Source organism: Pelecanus crispus, chromosome 3 (genome assembly GCF_030463565.1).
Source record: "Pelecanus crispus isolate bPelCri1 chromosome 3, bPelCri1.pri, whole genome shotgun sequence".
Classification (NCBI taxonomy): Eukaryota; Metazoa; Chordata; class Aves; order Pelecaniformes; family Pelecanidae; genus Pelecanus; species Pelecanus crispus.
This window is the reverse complement of record NC_134645.1, coordinates 93129579-93152527: the sequence shown is the minus strand read 5'-3', so window position 1 is coordinate 93152527 and position 22949 is coordinate 93129579. Positions and strand designations below refer to the sequence as shown.

The following is a 22949-nucleotide window of genomic DNA, read 5'->3' as shown; positions in this document are numbered from 1 at the left end:
AAATGAACCAGCAGAAAAGGGAAGAAGAGGGGTACAAGGCACCAAATGACAGAAAGAAAGATTACTTGCCTAGATTCTTTCTTCTGTGATGTATTGTTTATAAGGATATTCGTACTGGGGGTGAATTAATTAACCTGCTCCCCCTTACCTAATGGAACATACAGAAGTAGATGCCTTCTACCCTGTCGTCTTTCCTCCATCTCAGAGTCCCCTGGATTTGGCAGCTGAAGGAGCAGCAAATGTGCACACAAGCATCCCATCTCAAAAAACATATTACAGCTAAGTTACTTCTCTTTTTCCCCTACATAAGCAGGCAAGGACGATTCCAAGCAGGGTACCCTACTGAGCACCACGGCTTGGGGAAGGGTTCAGGGTTCCTTAACAAACTGCCTAGAGGTGGCATCATCTGTTGAGAATTTAAATGTTACAAGTAATAATAGTTACAAGTCATCACGGTTAATCACAAAATTTGAAGATTTTCCTCAGGCAAGCCATCGCAGCTGCTTGAACTAGGATAAAAAATAAACCCTGCTTTATCAAACCGTTTGAGTTTTCCTCTTCCACCACACTCTCCACTATATAAAGCAATAGTCCCTGTTTTAAAACCACACTGGTTTTGAGTTGGAGGGCCTTTTCTAATAGGCAAACAACCTAAGGATCCTCCTGAATGGTTTTACCCTGTCAGTATAAAAGCAAAGTCTACCTGGGAGTCTAGGTGGGCAAGAAAGCCTTAGCCCCAGGACCAAGCAGTTTCAGGAAGAACACAAACCCATCAATGACTGGAAATGAACCTCAGATGTAACCGCAGGAAGGAACTGAGGGTAGGTTCAAAGAGCAATTCTAACTGTAGTCAAGGCAGTGTATGGGCTTCTGCCTAAGGACCCACCTTTCTCCTATCCTGCTGTCCACAGTGATCTTCACTGGGAAGGAAATGTTCACTGAACAGTGAAAGGAGCAGGTAGTCATAGACTTGAAAAGTTGCCTCAAAGGGCCTAAGTCCCACTGAGCGACAAAATTTCTAAACAGAAAGATCTTCACCAAGTCTGCCATAGGAGGGAGTTGTTGCTGCAGTATTTCTTCCTGCTCCCTTTCTGACAGCCACTTTAACTTGAACAATATGGGAATGTACAGGCACGATACAAGTCTTGGTCTTGCACCACCACAGTGCAGAAAAGGACACAGGCACCAATGTTCTTACACTCACAATCTGTGCTTGAACATGGTGTCAGAACCATTGTGTGGTCCAACCGCTTCTTTCATGATGCACAGCTGTAAGCACCTTTCATGTTGACTTCTTGCCAGTACATTCTATTGCCAAAAGTAAGGGCTGTTTGAATTAATTAAGTTATTCACAAATTGAATTATATTCCAACGTAAACGACTAAATGAAAACATCTATTAAAATATTTGTGTATTTTTATTTTGTGGATATGTTACTTTTACAGTTGTTCTCAAAGATAAACCATACTTACCATAAAACACTATTTTAAAGTAACACATGATGTGAAACGAAACCCTGCTACCATCTGTGAATAATGTAATCAGGCAAATGAGGAATAATAACTACATCATGGTAATTTAGGACAGAACATACTGAATTACAATTGTCAGCAGCTTGGTTTATAGCTCACAAACTTGAGAAAAGCACAGCATATAAAAAGAGTGGGGAAGGATTTAATTAAAATATGATTACAGAAGAGAACATAAATGACACATGATATTACTTTTCAAGGGTCCACCACTATTATTTGCATCTTGAAGTGAAACTGAAAACTCACCATCACACACGCATAGAAAAATAATTTCAGTGATACAGGGTTGTTTTTATGCATCACAAATCCATGGGGTTTAGCTTATAACAGAAGAGTAATTCCACCCAATTTTTTGGGGTTGCAGTATGTTGGCAAGGAAATAACCTCTGGGAATTACACCAGGTTCTTTCCATTTTCTAAAAGTTTCCTATCTGTTCACAGACCAGAGGTGCAAGTCAGTATTGTGCCTCTGCAGTGCACAGTGCCTTCCATTGGGGATGGTCTGAAGCAGAAAGCAAGCTGGTAAGATGCTGTTCTTCCCTACTCCAGCATTTTTTGGAGGGGTTCAAGGTGGAGTTATCTTTACCAGATTTGTGAAAACAAAGTGTCCTTCAAAATAAGGAAAAAATTTCCAGACCCTTTAAATGTACTTTGTGCATCAGACAAAGAAATTCAAGTCCCTGTTATTAAAAAAGTGGGTTTTTCCTCTCTGTTCATTTCTTGTTCCATTTCCATTCTACATATTTTCCCCTCAAGCATTTCCATAATCCCTTCACTGTTATACATGAATACCTCTTGGCCAATGACATATTTCTCTTTGCATTATCACAGGCAAGTAGAGAAGAAATAGGAACTGGAATAAAAAGATAGATTATTTCCTCTGGTTACACAGGAAGCCTTGGTGGAGCAATCCCAGGTACCAGAGTCTTGTTTAGCAATCCCTCCTCTCAGAGTTTCCTCTGTAAACATAGATATTTAAGAACAACTTGTAATTTGGAAAAATTTACTTGTCTGTGTAAAATGTTTTATGAACCATTTCTCCATAGGACAGAAACTTAACAAATGTTTCTGAATTCCAGTTTGATTTACATTCTTCAGATAACTGTCCATTTATTCTCATGTTATAAGACATTCCTTCAATTTAGAATATTCCTGTTCCCCTAAATTATTGCACTGACACAAAAGCAAGAAACACCTTGTAATGACCAGAGAAATTATAGCACCTACCCTCAGAGAGGGCAGCTGCTGGTACTGGTAATAAATAAACAAACAGATAAATGTATACATATGTAAATAAATAGATGCTTTTAACTGGATTTATGTCAACAGAAATCCAGATACTTTCCATATGCTTCTGCCTTCCTACATCTGGGAAAAATCACATTGTACTAGTTCCATTCTGCCATGATAGCACACTGGATACTGTACCAAAATCTTTCAGTAATGGATGGTTTAAGTTGTTGGGGTTTATTCTAAATCCTGACTCTTTCATAAATAATTTTGTTTCATAAGAAGAACTTTCTGGAAGTCAATAGCAGTGGAGGCTGAGATGAGGAAAGTATTGTAGTTGATGAAACTATACCTTCATATGACATGCTTTTTTGTAACGTATTTTCTTCATTACGCATCACGACATTTACTCTATAAAGGTGGCGTTTCAACATGAAACACTATAAATGATGTTGCATCTGCTTATAAAAATCTAGATTTTCAAAATTTAACAATCAATCAAGACAATATGCATGTTTAGGAAGTTTCCCTGGAAGCCAGTGAAAAGCCTGTACCAGTGCACTGCCCTGTACAGCTGCCTACTCCTCCTTGTTCCCAGGCAGTGCTGCTAAAACCTGGCTGTCACTTCCATTAGCATTTGGCTTCTCTGGAGAATTATGAGGGTGAAAAAGATCTAAAATAGGCATTTAACATAGTTTTCCCACTTGAAAATATTTGCCATCACCTTAAAATCCTGTCTTTAAATTTGGCTTATTAAAAATACATGACAGCCTTGTGCTTTATGATGTTCATGGTTATGTATGCCTTGGAGATGAATACTCCATGGTACTGAAAACACAACAACAGATTTCCTCAGAACTTCTCCCATTCTCAGAATTGATTAGGCAATTCTAAATAAGAAAGCCTCATCTGGAGTACCATGGCAATAACTAACAATAAATATGACTGCCCTAAAATTTAACAGACCAAACATGCACCTAAGATTAGCGAAGCAAATACTCCCTCTGTGAAACTCCTCTCTGTTGCCAGCAGGCGGCTAAGTGAAAAGAGGAAAACATAAGAGCAACTTTCACAAGGAAAAGATAACTAGCATTTAACCAAAGCATACAATTACCTCGATCACCACAATGGCTGGCAAGGGAAAGTAATACACAATAAAGCAAATAATAACCTGCATCTTTAACAGTCAGACCCACCACGCCAGAATCAGCTGCAAGTGTTGAGTCTGCCAACGGCACGCTAAACACAAATTTGAATTTAGGAACATATGAAATTACTGAACAAATGGACTTGATTTTGACTTAACTACATCAGTTTTCCCTTCACCTTTAGCAAATGAGTATCATAATCAATATAGAAGTCACACAACAGCCAAAACAATTCACAAGTAAACCACACAAAATTTGAATTATAATTTGAAGTGCTCCACTTCAAACATGAAATAAATGACACCGTTGTAGACCATGACAGATTTAGCTGAGAACGAAGTGCTCTTTCGGAAGGTCAAGCAAACACAGACTGCTCAAAATTGTTCAAAATTATAGAGTTTTAAAGACATGTAAGTAAAAAGAGCATGTAAACCAGACATTCAAACTTTATTGAGATAATCTTCTGCTTGACTCTGATGATTTCCTTCAGTATGAAGGACTGTGGTTCATTTTAAAGAAAGGATGAGTTAGGGAAACATTAAGTTAGAGATTCTCGAAATGAGGTCCACAGAGCAATTTCTAATGCTCTGAACCTTCTATGAGGAAGGTGAAAACGCATCAATTTTATCTGAAAGGGAATACTTAGAAGAGGAGCAAATACATTACAGGTTAGAGCCAAACCAGCAACTTCCATAGCAAGATTATGAACAAGGGAGTATCGGCCAACTGGGGGTGATGGGGAAGAGTATAGTAATACATGAAGGAATACGCGCCTCAGGCATGGAAATTAATACTACCTGCTTGCCCAAGTTTCTTTTGTGCAGGAACCAGGGCAGGAAGAGCAGAGGTTGTGCACATCTAGGTAAGGTCCCAACATGGAGTCAAAACGCAGATGGGGCACAAGACAAGACTGAGGAGCTGCAAAGTATTTCCAGCTCCCACAGCTCAGCCCCAGCTTTGGGATGCAGACGCAGAAAGCACATTCTGCTAAGGATCCTGGCACTTGGGCTGTTTTAAGTATACACATTGAATGCAAGGCTAGAACTCAAAATATTTTAACAAACAAGGAAAATATGAGCAAACACGTTATCTGACATCTGAGAAGAACTATTTTACACATTATGGTCTAATAATAAATTTAACTACTTTCTGTATAGGGAAAAAGAAGCAAGAGAAAGAGCTGACTTGGTATAATTCCATACCATGACATTTAAAACCAAAATATTGAAAGCTTAGTCCTGTCATGGTTTTGGTGGGGGCAGAGGCAGGGGTTGCCAAGTATGATAGCTTCTTCCAGGCTGCTGACATCTCACACGTGAAATCACAGAGACAGAGAAAATCATGCAGGCACAGCACTAGGCATAGAAAATTACTAGGCAAATACTTAACAATTCAAATCTCGAAATAGAAGTTTGAAAACTAGTTTGCTCATCTCAAGATGAGTTTTACCACTCATGCAGTGAATTCATAAAACTGCAATATTAAAGGCAAGTAGTTCAGACAGTTATAAACTTGTAAAATACTATGCTCAAAATAAAAATGATCAGGAACATAACAACTCTGTCTTTCTTTCATAAGCTACTGACCTTTATTTCTCCCAAGATGAAGTTCACAGTGGAATTCACCAATGAATAGCACAGATATATCACATACCTTGAAGTCACAGCTTCCATGAATTCATCAAGAAGATCATCGTAGGCTTGACCTCTGATTCTCTTGTGTCTCAGCCCAATATACAAAGGATCTTTCAGCAATGCCTGTCAAAAAAAATGTTTGAACTATTACATGAGCAAGTTACACTAGTGCACTCAAAGTTAATAAGAAGGGGACAGCAACACAGTGTTTGAGGATTAACCCAAGCATATGAAGTACATATCTGTTTATCCACCTCTATATAAAAACTGAAGAAACACAACAATGAGATTAAAGAAACACCCTTCTGTATCATGGAAAAGGGATACCCTAGTCTCAAAGGAAGTCTATTGTTTCCAAGGGAAAAAAGTAAAAGTTTATGCTGGGAAGTCAGGTTTCAAATGTACCTTTTAAAGCTTTAGTTAGTACTTTTCTCTTTTTCCTTTACATCCTGACAGTGCTCTGACATTTTAAAAAAGCCATTTTCTTTACTTTTATCATCATGTTTCACAAATCTTTCCCAGAGTCCACATTTCAACTGTGTTAATGAGCTGATATTCAGAAAATGTGCTGCTTTCTAAAATTCAATATGCCAAAACATAACCAAACCTTTGACCTTTTCCTTCCAAGCTAGTAGAAGGTCTTGTTTTGGTCTAATGTATTTCCAAATTATAACTTACAAATTACTAAATGTGTTCAAAGTGGTTTGCAATCACTTTTGACAATTCACTCCAGCTACAGCAATTCTCCAGTCTCAACTTTCACTGGCTCTCCCAGGAACTCTCATATAAAGACACTCTTTGCTATTATTTTTCACAGGCCTCTGAAAATGAATAAGCTTATTTCTCCATTATATCTACGGTGCAATCCTCCCACACATGCCCAAACAGCTTGCAGAATCAGTCAGGAGCTTGACTAAACATTTTTCATCCAAAACCAATTTGCAAAACCAACACGGTTGCAGAAACTTGTACACCAGCTTCAATTAGGAAAACATCATAAGGAAAGATACAGACCACTCCTCCTTCCAGGCCAGAGCATTCAATGTACAACACGAAGTAACAAGGCTGGAAAGATTGCTCAGCCTGCTTCAGGCTGGGAATCACAAGTCTGATTTCTGTATTTTAGAAAAGCGCCTAAATTCCCTTTACAGATTTTCTATGTTGTAGAACTGAAAAATCCTTTGGGTCACAAGCCCCAGTTGGAGATTGATTTGAATCAGTAAGAAACTGAAAACCTTTGGTGCTATTCTGCCTCCCCTGGGAGCATCCTGATGCAGACCTACAGATAGAGGCGTCTGTCTCTCCCTCACTTTTCTCTCCACGTCCATAAAAAATTAAAGATATCAAATTAGGATGTTTAAAAAAATCAATACAAAAATTCAGCAGGATTAAAAGCCAGTTTCTCTAGAATTGTTACTAAATTCATCACCATTTCAAAACAAACTCTTCCTAATACATTACTTACAGACTTTCAGAAATTGTTAGTTCAACTGTTTGAATCAGAGAACAAATAAAGCTCAAAATTAAAATTACTTTGTCAATGAAAGTGAAGTCATTACATTGTAAGCATTTTATTTATTCCCTTCACCAATTCTATGAAGCATTTATGTTTAAGTAGTATATTCTTTGACTGAAATAATTTTACCTGTGTATTTACATTATTCTAGGTATTTTAGCAGCAAAATCAAAATCATAATGATGTACCTATTCCAGATACTGCAGGAAAAACTGGCAAGAGCTTGATGTCAGGTACCTTCCAAAGTAATTTTCTCTTTTGTATGCTCTTATTTTTTATATATAATCATTTCCAATTTTGTAGTCAAGAACTATTTCTGGAATTATTTTTTCATTTCCATTTTGAGTTTGACTAGTTATTTAAAATGGCCTCACGAAAATCTGACAAATCAAGTATAATTTTATTTCTCTGAGAGATAAATTCACAGGAATTGCAAATTAACTGTTTAGCAATGTGAAATCTTAAGACAAGTTTGGAAACCCCGTGGGAGTTGCCTCGTGCTTCCCACCAGACTGAACACGCCAGGCTGGAAAGCAGAACTGCTGAGCAGCAGGAGCCTCTGTCAGGAGCATCACGGTAAGACTCAGAAACAGTAATCCCATTTCTGAAATCCCATTGCTGCAGCTTTCCATGCCAGTAGGCTTCTGCTACTCCATGTCCTGTGCAAGTCTACCGCATGCTCCGCAGTCCAATTCCGCATAAGTAACTTAGTCCCTTTCCAACTCCCGGAACTCTTCTTCCTAAATTGATTTGCTCTTTTAACATACTTCCACAAGCTTTTTATTAAACAATGTCTGTTTTCTCATTTTGTAAAATGATGCCTAAAATAAAAAATGTATATCTATCTTTGTTCCCTTTATTTTTTAAATTCTGAGCACTTGTTTCCAAAACACTTCGTGGCCAGACTGAGTCATGCTGATTCCTTCAAGAAGCCAGATTAAGTTGGGCAGTGATTCTGTGAAAGTTCAAGAGAAATAGGCGTTCAGTTATGCTGTTTTAAAAGTGCTAAACAAGCCACTGGTCTGCCTTGAAACAGGCTCTTATACTCCTTTTGCCACTTTTGCATCTTTCACGTCTGTGCGCATTTAAACCTACAGCCAACGCTAAAACTCAGAACTCTGAAACAGCTCCAGTTATAAGATCACTACATGAATTTATTCACATACCTTTGACGCTGAAATTTAATGTGGAATATTTGAAACAATTAATACAATGTTTCTGGGGTACGTTTAAACTTCCAGCCTGGGAAGTCTCACAAGGAGAGACAATTAATTCAGCGACACATCTCTGATGAAAAGCTTGGCCAGCTATATACCGAGAGTTCAAAATTCCTTTACAGCTCAGTGCATTCTGCTTCACAAACGTTACAGTTCGACAAGAAATAGCCCCAAAAAGTTCCTTTATAGTCCTGTTTGGAACAACGTATGAAGAAGCCCGGGGCGGAGACAAAAGAATGAAACATTCAGCAAGTGAAAAGAACAGTGGTCACGTCTGAGCCCTGAGTGGCAAACCATTGTGGAGCCGCTCCCTTTCCAAAGGGCACTGAAGAATGAATAAGCTGCTTAAGCACATTATCCCCTTATTCAGGTCAACACCATGCAAACCGGGTCCGGCAGTGGTTGTTTTTTTTAGAGGGTTCACACATCTTGAGAGATTAACATTCGCTATCGACTATTTCATGGCTTTCAAAACAGATTACCAAAAAGAAACTTCCATCCTACAATTGAATATGTCAAGCTGACATGATGATTAGGTACTTTGCCTCAATGACTTGGGTTTCTTTTGTTCCCCAGCTTGTTGTCAAAGCTTAAACTTTGTTTTGTTCTTTTGGAAATCGAATCTCCTTCAAAACGTAAATCTGCTTTTTTCAGGTTAGTGGGTTTGTGATGCATATTAAATGATATTGAAAAAGCTGATGCTGGTTTATTTTTAGACACACTTACTCTAAGGCTACAAAAAAAGTTCTAAAACATTCAGGTTTAGCAATGTGGTACATTCAATCTTTAATAGAAAGAAGTTTTTACAAGAATAAAGGGCTTAATTGAGATTCTGGTATTGGAAATATCATGTAGATCTACTTAGAATTAGCTGTGTAAAATAACAAAGAGTTCTTTGAAGAAACACCTGAGCGTATTAAAACTCTAATGACCTTTGGGGTTTTAAGAAAAAGGCAAGCCGTTTATACCATCTTACTTGTGCACGCTTATCGTCAAGAGATCAGCAAACCACCAAAGTTCAAGCAAGGCTTGAGCTGTGCACCTGGCTCTAATTTAGCTACAAAAGCCAAACCAGTGAGAAACAGAAAAGTTGCACACTTAGATATTTCACCAGTTGAGAACAAACATGCTGAAATGCCATCTATTCTCAAACTTGGCACCGAGACATTTCTTTGGAACAGATACATGTTTTAGTGAACAGCTTCATGGAAAATTGGAGGTGAAGAACTGCAAGACACTGAGCCTTTCCACTCACAAAGATGACAGAAGAGAGCGTCCAGAACCTCTCAGTGCCACCTAGAAAGTGTCTGGTGTACGGTAATGCTTCAGAGCAGAGACTCCCCCCCGCCACTAAAATGTCAAAACCCTCCAGTTCTACAGTAGGAAATTATTTGCGTTCGAGCCACAGTTATAAAATTAAAGAAATGCATTTTTATGGGACATCAGAAGTTTTGGGACAAAGACATGCCACATGCCAGAAATGAAACACATTTCAGGGTATGATTGGTCTAACAGGGCACACAGCTACCAAGAAAACCGCGCGAATGCTGCTGCTTTTTCAAGTCTTAATATTCTCTTTTATTAATACACTGAAAATTCTTTCTGTAAACATCTTCTTGTCTCAGTTTTCACAGGTCGGGGAAGGGCTGGTGAGCATAGGGGAATTTCTGTTCTCCAGGAAAGTCGGACATTTTAAACTTTTTTTTTTTCCGTCCCACAAGATTGAAATTTCACTCAATGTGAAACTTTTTCCAATAAAAGAGTTAGCCAGTCAGAAACAACACCAATGTTATGGACTTAACTTCAGCCTATATCAATACTAATTACCCAGTAATCAATCTGCATTCATTTACATTTTTGGTTTGCAGGCACTAACATGCTGAATCACAATCTTCTGTCCTGCAAGTACTGCTTACAGCTGCAAAGTGTTTTTCATGGCATTAGGAAGAATGTATAAGATTTCAATTTATATTAAACTAGGAAGCTCTTTTTCTTTGCATAAGCTTATTTTGAAGTCTGAAATACAGGATGATGCCCTTAAAACGTGTAAGAGATTCCATTTCCAAATACTAACTGAATTTCGGATGTGCTGAATGCTGCAAGTAACACCGACACTAACTGGGTTTGAGGGTGTAGAATACTTTGCAAAAAGAAGTTTGATAATCAGAGAGCTAAAGATTTTTTTTAAATTTTGTTTTCTTTGAACTACACTGGACCCATGACATACTTACTAAGAAGAGATCATGGCCCTTCCTTTCTAAAGACTAGAGCTTTGTCAACACATTTTCAAACTGCAAGGGGCCTCTTCCACAAGAAAAAAGGGGCCTTACCCTCTGTTTCTCCCCAAAAGAAGGCGACCCCGTCTTTGGGAGTCTCAGCTAGCACCTTACGTGGACATCCCCAACAGACAGGTGCTGGCATACAGAGCATCAGCTCTCTTTGCACCTCAGTTTCCTCCAGGGGATCCCCCATAGGATAGGATATCACAAAAGAGCTCAAAATAGGAGGCCAAAAATAGGTATCGCGATGGGTCATTCTAGGTATAAATAAAGGAGAATAATCTCCACACATTGGACATGAGTTTAAAAAGTTGAGCCCAACTGTGCTGGACTTGCCAAACCCAAGTGGCTGCCAGTACTTGAGAAACAAAGCTATTCTGTATGCAAACAACTGTAATAACATTTTCCCATCCATAACCCATCACTGAAAACTGTCCATGTTCTGTACAGATTAAATTCTAGACCTGCGATAGTCAAGAATTTAAAAGATAATACGTTCACAATGTTCCTTTGACATCAGTCTTAAATACAGTGCTTGAAGGGAACAATTTCTGTGGGAAAAAAATAGCAAAGAATATTATGCATTTTTGGGACAGTTCAAAATATAAATATTTATTAATACCCTGATGAATCAATATCCTGATATAACAGAAAAGAAGTTACAGTATTTCAAATTCTGTTTAAAATAAATTAAAATTGTGCTACGTTCTCTTCCATATGTGCGTAGTGATCCTATAGTTTTGCACAGCTACACTAGATGTTTTCAGTTATTTCCCTTAAAGACAGGCTTGACTTATCCAATCCAACTTGTTCTTTCCTTTCATAAGGTCGTTTATCTGTCAGTTTGACCTTTACAACCTTTGCTTGCCGCCTTCTCAGGAAGCTTACTCATCCCTTAACCTGAAGAGGAATTACCAGTTGTAGCTTTGACTGCACACTGAAATCTGTTGCTTATATTCTAGTTATTTCCCATGCATGCAGACAGCTTTACCCAGCTGAAAAATTGTCAGCTCCAGCGAACTTGAATTAAACAACAAAATACAAATCACTCTAATGGCTGGAAAGAATGCTTCATGAAGGAATCTTGTAACACACTATGAAATTACCACAGCCTGTCCCCAAGCAAGAGACCACACAAAGCCAGGCTGTGCCAAGGACATTCTGTGGGCTGCTTCCGGCGCATGTATATGGCACTGAATAAAGGTCCCAGTGTGCGAGGGCTGCGGGCAGTCTGTGGAATCAAGCGATGGGTGAAAAGCTCAAGGGCTGTTGATGGCGCAGGGGCAGGTAGCAGTGTTGCCTTCTGATTTGAGTCTGTTAGGTACATCTCAGTCACTCTCTTAGCTTACCTCCAAAATACTGGCAATTATAAAATACGTTTTAGAAATCAAAAGTTTATCTCATGATTTTTAGGTGTATTTCAAGATTTCCAAAAACCTGAAACTCACAATACCACTCACAGCCAGGTGTCCATCAATGACGCGTATGCCTAACAAAGTTCCTTTCCAGGCTGACTTTTCCATTCCCAACAACCTGGAATTCATAGGGACACCTGAACTTCTCTTCTGGATTGGCTCTAAAAATTACACGTAACACATGCTGTAGCTACGTTAAGTGTATATTTTGCCATACTTCATATTGAACAGTAAAGATTAATTTTTTTTAAAGGCAGAGACGTATCTGACATCAGATGAATGATACCTTTTTCAGAGCAACTAGGCTTTTGTTCCACCTGCTCACCTTTCCGGTACAGAGCATGAGATCCACACAAAAATGATCAAGCTTTTCCAGCAAATTTCCATTGCTATTAAAAAAAAATTCTTGCACTAAAATTAATGGAGAATCTAGCAGAAACTGCTCTGTATGCCTTGTTCTTTATGGTAGTTTAAAATTAGGAAAGACCTGGGACTACAGCTCAACAGTGAAGCAAACCCCAGACTACATCTTTGCTAGACAAGAGACAAAGCAAAATAATAATGGTCTTTCCCCAAAATTTAAGTGCCATTGGAACTTTTTTCAAGTAAAACAGCTTATGCTGACTCTTTCCAACCAGCTTAACTTCTAAAAACTGTTAGAAGCAAATATCATAGAACTGCCATCATTGAATCTGCAGCACAAGCCGTGCACTGTTCATAAGGAGAAAAGCAGACATTTTCCTCTGGACTGGATTAGATATTGTTTATGAAGGTACTGTAATTGAAGACAAAAACACCCTGCCTTCAAAGCTAGCAAGTTAGTTTGTCAGTTTTTCATACCAGGAAAATGAAAAACTAAGAGTTTTTCAACTGTAAACATACAATTCTGCCAACATCTTCTGTTAACGGAATGTTAGCTGCAAAACTAAAACTCGTAAAGTCCTTGTTTATAGTACTACAGTTCTTTTCCTAGTGCCATGTTTGTGTACCACCACCACACAGATGCATCAGGCCTGTCTTTTAAATCTACATTTAACTTCTACACCAAGTAGCAGCTGTGCCACACAGGTCAGTACTAAGGCACTTGAATGCTAGGAGGAAGGGGGAGGGGAAACAACTTCTAACCTTGGAATTTCCTTAATTTATACAAAATAAAGGGTATAGAATGATCCATTTTCTGTGTGACTTGTGCCAATCTGAAAATAATGGCGTGCTTTGTACAAACAGGGCACTGGCACTATGGGTGGGGAATACAGAGGCAGCTGCATTCCAGGGATGAGCACTAAGTGGAAACAAGCACCATATCTACAGTAATGCACTTCAATAACTTCATTTGTTCTTTACTGCAAAACTCTTAAAAATGCTGACTTTATATCTCCCAACATAACTCCCTGAAATTTTTATTTCATCCTTATTTATTGTTTGAAGGACCTTAGATAAATGTAAGTAAAGTTCATCAGAGGTCTTTTAACTCTTCTTCTTCTTCATCATCATCTGACTATATCCTGTCTTTTTCTCCATAGACAGAAATATGTGATTGCACATAAATAGTTACAGGTATTATTTCAATGCATATTTTCTGGTTGTGCTACTAAGCTAAAAAACTCTCCCAATTCCTCAGCTTGACAATCACCTTTTGAAAGAGCTTTATAAATGAATGAGAGGAAAAAAAAAAAAAAACACCAAACCCAAACCTCATCTCTCATGTAACAGGATAAAGTCAAGGGTGGCTGAAGGACACTCTGGGCTCAGGAAGCCCTTAGGAGGAGTCAGGAGTCCAGAATTCCCAAACAGTCATGAGAAAACTCCATTCTGGGCAATTCTGACAAGCCCTGAGAAGTGCAGTTTCCCACTAACAGAGCTCAGACAACAGCCTGCTCCTCTCCCTACAAATTTTTCTCTCTTCCTTAGACATAACACGTTAGTCCCATTGAATACTGCTTTCTGCCTCTTCCTCTTAGGTTACAAATGATTTTGCAACAAAAGAGCATCACCACAATGCCTAAGGTGGTACTGCTGCACTCATTCAGGTATGCATGCATCACATGATCCGCTGCCAGAAACATGTCTAGCAGTTAGTAAGGAGATCAGAGAGGCCTAATTCACTGTCTATTTTAAGAAAAACAACATAAACAGCACGATAAATACTCTGCATTATGTTAAGCAGTCTCAGAGAACTCGTCTAATGTTAACATCTGTCTGCAGGGATAGGGACGATGCCAATTCCACAAATGCCTGTAATTTGAGTTGGAACTTGGAAGACTCTCAGAACCATGGTTTCAGAGCAACATTTCATCAGACACAATTTTAGGATGCATAACTCTCTTACACAGTAAAACTGAAAACAAATGGTTGTCTGCATGCCAGTGGCATTTCTTGAAAAACTTAATCATTTGCCTATTGAGAAAACAATAGTCCTGAAGAATCCAACGTCATTTAGGACTTCAGCAGATTATGCTGCATATAATCATTAATATTTTAACATACAAATAATAATCAGAAGGCAAAGAAATCTGACAAGTCTCTTGTATTTTATACATATGATTTTCAGACCACCTAACAAGAAATCTCCTAAACCCCCTGACATCTACTTTCTATAAAAGCTTTTACTGAATTCCAGAAAAGGCTCAGACCAGCCATTAAGCTCTCTACACAACTGAGCTTCAACAGCCCCCATACAGTCAACAGCTATCATTTCTTCTTCACGAACCCCAGCAGCTACATGGCTAAAATCTCAATCTGCGTTCCTGCCACACATCCAGAAACATTTAACAATACCCTCCATGCTACAGTTTGAAATATAGTTCATGGATAATGGGAACTGGAAGCTACAGAAATAGATTACCACAATCAAACTTTCAAAGTTTATTGCTCTCAAAAAACGTGAGGAAGGACGTGCTGGACCCTACTTGAGGGTCCAGCAGTAAGTGTTTACAATAAATCACAGAAGGTGGCTGAACAATAATATTTAAGAAGGGCCAAAATAGTACCCTAAAAACAAGTCTAGCCTCAGTGACACTTTTTATGGAAGTTGGAGATATTTTTCTTTTCTTTTTTCCTGCAAAATTACCAAGAATGTAGCTATCTTAATAAATTATCTTCCTCAGCTTAATCAAGAGTATGACAAGATACAGCTGCATGAGGTGGTTCAACCACTTTGCATAAATCAAACTTTCTTACACCATTTTTGCGAAGCAACAAACACACATCACTCCCTTTATTTTTATCTGCTTACATTTCCAAATTTTGTTTAGGACAGGCAGCTGAAATGTCTGAATGCAAGGAGTCATCGCCAGCTTTCAAAACCAGACCAAAAAATGGAAAAAAAAAAAAAAAAAAATCAAACAACAAACCACCAACAACAAAGTGAATCAGAGAAGGGCAAAGACTTATTCTTTTGAAGAGGACATTGGTAAAGTTTTGCTATTAAGTAATAATATTCAGAATAATGCCATGTTAATAATTTTGCTTTATCCGGTAAATGAAAAAGATAACATAAACTTTAAAAAAAAGTCTTAAAGATCTCATTTTCATTCATCTTTAATATTCTATTAATAAAAAGGATTTTGCTAATATTGTATCAGCTTACATATTTTGACAGCACACAAAGTGTGCCTTGATTCCATCACATAGTTAATTGAACAGAATTTTAACATATCAGCAGATACACCATTTACAAAACTGAAAATCTTGTTCTATGTTATCAGTACATCTCATTTCTGTATCAACAGTTCTGATATTTTGCTTTGATTTTTTTTCCTTCACATGTACCTATAAATCTCCACCACTTGTTGCGTCCTCGTCTCAGTTCTATTAAACTTATGTGTATTTATTTCATTTACTTCCATAAGCTACTCCCACATGGTCCTTCACCAAAATATCTTTGACCCTGACATCCCTGTCTCCTGTGCTGATACTCAGCCATTTTCTTTACTAGAGCCTAAATGGGTTGGCCTCTTCCTACGTAAACAAGTCACATCAACAGTGTCCCTTTGACTGACTGGAAATTATTAAACAAGTCTGGTGATACTATTTTAGTGCTGGCATCTCAGCTGTTGACTATATATCTGTCGTAGCACCAGAGGAAAAAAGGGAAAAGTAGTTCTGTGCACAAAGTAGACCTGCTAGTGCAAGGCCAACATTTGTAAGAGCACCTTTATGGTCAACAGGTAACACATTTTATCCCAGACACTAGACCAACTTCCGGGGAGGCACAAATGATGTATCTTATACCACATTTTTGATAAAAGCTATATTTATGGCTCATTCCCTCTCTTGTCTTCTCCATTGCCTGTCAAATTGCTGAGGAGGCAGATAGCTAGCAGTTATTATTTCAGAAAGAATGGAAAGCCAACAAAAACAAACACTATCTGTTGCTGTCTTCTGAGTATGAAGAGTTGGAAACGTCTAATGTGTCTTAAAATAAAGTCTGCCATCAGTTTGGTCTATGGATATTCATGCATGCTATCCAAAATAAGCATTTCCAGATATTCATTTCTGCCTTCTTCTATAGATCCCCTTGTGCTGAACAGTGAAGTAAGAAGAAATGAAATGGACTGACAGAACAGCTCATTCTTTCTAATGTCAGCTGAAACAGAGACTTAAATTCCGTGTCACCATTTATGTTCTTTCTGCTAAAGCCCTCCCTTCTTCAACTTCTTGAGTGTTAAAAATCATTGTCGATATGCTGCTTGGTAAATATGAAAATCTGAAGCACCATCTGGCTTCATCACATTTTCCATGGTCTAGTGAAATAGAATATTTCACAAAAGAAATATTCATAAATAGCATATTTCATAAAAATAAAGGAATAGTCTCAGAAAAAGAATACCATATATTCCTAGCCAAAATGGCAAAGTTTAAAGGATGACAATGGATCAAAAGTAAGACAATTGCTGAGGTCTTCTCACACACCAAGCAGTAGAATGGCATTTCTCAAAGAATCAAAGAGTTTGTTTAATAAGAGGTTGACATAAGTTCAAAAACAAGTTGTAGTCTCTGTAGAAGCCTCCTGAGCCACACAGCAACAACTTGTCAGATGCACAGAAAGGCAAGTGAAGTGCAAACTGAGTATGAATCCATCTTATCTAACGTAAGAACCTGTACTGAATATTTCAATATCTAAGTTAGTCTAAGCTCTTTTTATAGTCAATAGACAAAAAAAGATAGTTTTAAAATACAACTCATCTGGCCAATTTGAGACAGCTACTCTACAAGAAGCAGCATCTGCTCTTCTTCATAAAATTAGCCTAGGATGATTAGCTCAGGTTCAGATGACTCTCAAGCTCCATGTCTCTTTCTCAGTCATTCTGAGCTTCCCTAGTTTGGTCATGGGGCCCCAGATTCTCAAGACAAGATTCAAAGATAAGATTATAATTGTCCATTCCATTGAATCTTAGGTACGGGAAAGATAGAAGAGAATAGGCAAAAATATTGCTGCCTATGCAGGTATATTAGAAAAGTCTAGATTTGGGTTTAGTACACAGGCAACAGCTGGATAGTTACAAGAAGATTGCAAACATTAATCTCTAGTATTCTATGAAAGTATAAGAGGACTTTAAGCAGAGGCAATATAGGATCGTGGTGAATGTAAGCCTGGCACTGAAGTATATAAAAACATATTATTTTGTACAACATGCATATTAAAAAGATAATATGAACTTGAAAGTCTCCTTTAATTTAATTGTACTAGAACAATTGGATGAGTTTTAAAACATGCAGTAACCTTTTGTTGTACAATGAAAACAGTAAGCCCCTGGTGAAAAAAAATAAGACTTTGCTCTGTTGTTTTTTTATCTATTTAAAAAGGACTGTAAGTACTGAAAGGAAATGTAGATCAAGATATTTTTCATCCCTGTATTAGGGCAAAAGGAGATGAGCATTATAATAGTAGTAAGGTAAACACAGAATGTCTTTCTACTATTATAGTAAAGAACAAAGCCCATTACAAGTGAATGCAGAATTAAGCAAAATGCTGATAGTGTACATATTATGAAACTGAGAAAAATATTTAAAGAGAATAAATGTTTAAAAGCCAAGCCCATTTATATTTGAGTTTTATTGGTAAAACTGCTGGTACTCATAGCCGCTGAGCTATGCCTAAGAAAATATGAGAAAAGCATCTAAATGAAAACAAGGGAGGTGATGTAATATGCTCCCCTGGGAACACCACGGTAAAGAATAGCAAATGATCTTCTACATTTGCAAATAAGTCAAAACAGTTAACAGCTCTAAATATGGTGCGAAATGCTGTTCGCCTTTGTACGCAATTATTTCATAAAAGGGGTAGGCAATGTTTTGTATTTCAACTCTCTGTATACATGATTAGTCGAATGCATCCTTTAGGATGCATGAGGTGTCTATACAACAGTCTTCTACAGAAGGTTTAATACAACCAAGGAAATACATAGTAGGGCAGAAGATACAGAAGAAATAGTAATTTAAAAAAAAAAAAATTGCAGAAGACTATGGACAAAATAGCAGACAAATGCAAAGATTCTTCAAAAGGCAGCCTTTAAAAGACTGAAACACACTGGAAACCTCAGTAGCTTGGGTAAATTTAGACTCTCAAGATTCCACCTCTGGAACCCCATCTCAACAACATGCTGCAATCACTTCAGGCAAGGGTTTTAGGCCATAGAGGGTAAAAAAACCTTCCTGACTAAAGCTGTATGCAGTTTTGAAGATATACTTGAAACTATATATTAGGAAATCTATTATTTGAGTATTCAGTAAAAAATTAACATTTGATTCTTAGCTTTTAATTGCACAAGTGAATTCTGAAATATATTGACATCCACTATTAAAGCCAATGAAAATAATTGTCTAAAACACACCATCAGCAAATTACTTCCTGATTTCTTGCAAGAAAATAATAATGCAAGAGGTTTCTTTGAATGTTACTGAGCTGTATTTTTAAGGCTAACTAACAGATAAAGTTAACTGCTAACATTGGTTTCCTTGGCATTCACTTAAACCTGAGGACTACCTCAGCAGGACTTTGAGTTCTTTCTGGCTCAAGGAGAAAAGCCAACAGTGAAGAATGAGCTATTTTCCTTTCCTAAGACTAAAGACAGCAACTGTTTGGCTAGTAAGCTTTTATGTCCTTTTCCTTTTTTTCCTTTCTTGCAGTTATTATGTGTTACTCTCCATGAGCATTGCTTGATGCATCTTGGTAGTGAGCATGCCTGCACACATCACATTGGATATATTTGGAAAAAAAAGAGAGTCTATGAAAACTGATTATAGCGCTCAGAATGAATCTGGACAGAAGGTAAAGAAACATATGGAGAAAAAAAGCACAGACAAAAGTCAGATGCAAGCTACCATGCAGACTGACACATTTAACAAGATTAAAACAGGAAATGTGGTTTCCAAATAAAGCACAGTATTCCAAAATAGGGAATATTCTGTGCAATAAAGGCCTCTCTATCCAGTAACAATTTACCATTTCTGTTGATGACAGGGCCCTGTGAAAATACAGAATTTTCTAACGGCCCAGATATATTAACTCTATGTATGATGTAATGGACATAGCTGTGTGCGCACAAACACTTCCACAGAAATGAATGCTACGTCTGAATATGCACCTATGGTTAGATTGAGATAGGAATAAGTAGCATTTACTATGATTACTGAAATAAAAATAAACACAGCAGAATTCTATATTACTTCATTCCTCTCATCAAGTTATAAACAGCAGGTTACTCAAGAACTGCTACCTAAGTTTGTGTGATGCAATATAATGGGACCAAATACTATAAAGAGTTTTGACTGAGACCTGATTAGAGACATCTTTGGAGACTCTTATTGTTTTGATTCATTATTTGTAATAATGTTTGTACTAGAATAAAATAATCTGCTATATCAAAATTCAAGCTTAATTTTTTTCCACGGGATTCAAAAAAGGACACAAAAAAATTACAATTTCTTCCATATCTGTATTGTTGAAATAAAGTGAAGACAACTCAGTACATGCAAGAAAACACAGAACAAGAATTCTAACATGCTACAGAAGATGATCTTGGATAAGTATTCACTTACCCACACCTTTCACTACCATCATGGTAAGAATTTCAATATTAACTAATACCGACTTCAGCATTAGTCAACAAAAATGTCACACCACCCCTATTTATTCACTGAAAATGAGGGAACATTCTGAAATTCTGATGGACATTTGCATGTTTGGTTTTTTTTCTTACTTCAGTTGACAGCAAATCATGTGTTTCGAAATATTAAATTTCCAAAGAAAATCTGTGGGAAAACTGTAATTGTTGTTAAATATTCCCATGCCTCTGCTTGCTCACTATAGTAATCTGTATGCAAGGCTCCATGCCAGTCCACACATCCCAGGGCGTACCTCACCAGCTCAGCAACATGGGGGCCATGAAGCTTCGTAGGAAACACAACCAGGCAGAAACTCCTGACCCACAGAGAAAAATACTGACACAAGACATCCAAAGTGTTGCAATCAGCTTTAGGATTTAAATGATAATCCCCCTCCATGAAACATATAAAGTAAAACCCCAAATGAGTCTATCACACTATTTATCAGTGGTTTTAGAACATCACATAACTGTGGATCCCTGGAGTACAGGAGGTTTGTGCTCAAGTTTGTAGTGGTTGTAACAGAGGGAACATATTTGACGTATTACTCTAAGGAAGAAATAAAAAAAGGTTATCATACCCCGTGAAGTCCTCACCTCATGTCTACAACAAACAGAAAATTATTCAGGCTATGAAAATATTAATGAGACAAAAACAGCAGTGATAACATACGGCTTACAAAGGACAACATGAAATTTTAATACGCATGAAGAAAATACAAAGTTGATCATAGAATCACAGAATCATAGAATCATTTAGATTGGAAAAGACCCTTAAGATCATCCAGTCCAACCATTAACCTAGCACTACCAAGTCCACCACTAAACCCGTTAAGGGTAGAGTAGTAATTTCATGTTTCCTGGCTTGGTGGCTGGATTATTTTTTAATGAAAGTAAAAACTAGGAATCATTAAGGTTAGAAAGGATCTCTAAGATCATCAGTCCAGTCATCAACCCAACACCACCATGCCCACTAAACCATGTCCCCGAGTGCCACATCTACCTGTTTTTTAAATACTTCCAGGGATGGGGACTCCACCACCTCTCTGGGCAGCCTCTTCCAATGCTTGACTACCCTTTCCGTGAAGAAATTTCTCCTACTATCCAATCTAAACCTCCCCTGGCACAGCTTGAGCCCATTTCCTCTCGTCCTATCTCTATCTACTTGGGAGAAGAGACCAACACCCACCTCACTACAACCTCCTTTCAGGTAGTTGGAGAGAGCGATAAGGTCTCCCCTCAGCCTCCTCTTCTCCAGACTAAACGATCCCAGTTCCCTCAGCTGCTCCTCATAAGGCCTATGCTCCAGACCCTTCACCAGCTTTGTTGCCCTTCTCTGGACACGATGATATGTATAAAAGCCCACAGAAGGCTTGAGGGACGTTAGCATTCACCAATGACATGCTTCTAAAGTGCAAACAGATAAAGCACTAATATCTAGCTAAAACTCCTCTGTAATAATACAAATAATAAAAACAAAATAAAAACTCCTGTGTAATAATGAAAATGCCTCTCCATTTGTATATTTCTATACAACACTGGTGTTTTCCTTCAGTATGCATACTTTGTGACTGCTTGATTAACTATGTCCTTCACTGAATATGCCACCTAAAAACTGTTACCCAGAATCTGGAGCATTTTTGGCAGCAACTGATCTTTTAAATTAAAAAGCAGACGCTTCATGATAAATAGTAAATATTTTTTGTCATCATATTACACTCATTCTAAAATAACTGTACCTTCAATAGCATGTATAAAAACCTGTGCAAACTATGCTCTCCTTCTGATAAAATTGAACAATTTTGATCATTATTCCTTCTAAGAATAGACTAGGCTTGTCAAGCTATTGCCTTGGATATACAATATATCACAAGATCACTTTTACTTTACAGTTTATTTCAAGTTTCCCTTGAAGCAAGCTTATTTACTATAAATTCTTCTCTGTTGCCTAAAGCTTGTGATTTCATTTACTCTTCCTCATCTGTTTTATTACTTTCTAAGTGCTCTACTGACAATCCAATCTGGTGAGCCTACAATACTCAATACCTGAGAAATAAAAAGCTAGGGATTTGCAGAACAGAATAATGTAAAATAATATTGTTGGACAGAAAAAGTGAGCTACAACTTAGAGGACTGAGTTTGACGTGTCAATAACAAATCAGCAGCGTATGACAGAAACATACTCAAATGGTAAATCTAGATTTATTATTACACTTACAAATTCTCAACATGTCTGAGTTAAAATACTGAGTCAAAATAGCTTTTGAAACTTTCAAGTTGTGAATGTATTACCAGACATATTGTGACTATTCATTAAGAAAACATTAAAGAACAAGAAAAGGAAAGGTCTCCAAAAAATTACTGAAAAACATCAGCTGTCAGATACTTGTGATCCACTCAAGCACATCACCCATGGTCCCTGCACTGAGGGGAAATGGTGGCTCTCGTAAGTACCATCCCTTCCCCAGCTCACTCTTTAGGTCCGCGAGTGTAATATGCACGCTGGCAGAGTTTCAGGTGTTCCTGTTGTTTAAATAAAGCATGTTTAGGAGCAATGGGTGATGCCATATTTATTTTAGAGGTGGAATCTTCTGAAATACACTGGAAAGATTACTCTAACACCCCTACCCCCACCCCGCCAATTTTAGAAGATGCTTCTATAAAAACAGATTGTACTTCTCCATTCCCTCCTCTAATGCATATTCAGTCCACTCCAAATAACTGAATAGATTTAAAAAGAGACTAACAACTCCCATAAATTAAAAAAAAAAAAAAAAGTGGGTTTTTTCTTCTGCAAAATGGGCTAGATGGAATTGTAATTCAGGAACAACTTTATTTTTCACTACTTCTGAACGCTGAAAAGAGAAGAG

At 37.6% G+C, this 22949-nt stretch overlaps 1 protein-coding gene across 1 annotated transcript in view; it reads right to left on the bottom strand.

The window, feature by feature from the left end:
• Window positions 1–22949, bottom strand: part of ME1 (malic enzyme 1) — a 184766-nt gene that overhangs the window by 77018 nt on the left and 84799 nt on the right. Inside the window, exon 6 of the mRNA XM_075707463.1 lies at window positions 5564–5667. Within this exon, the coding sequence (XP_075563578.1) occupies window positions 5564–5667 (104 nt within the window). The remainder of the gene's footprint in view (window positions 1–5563; window positions 5668–22949) is intronic.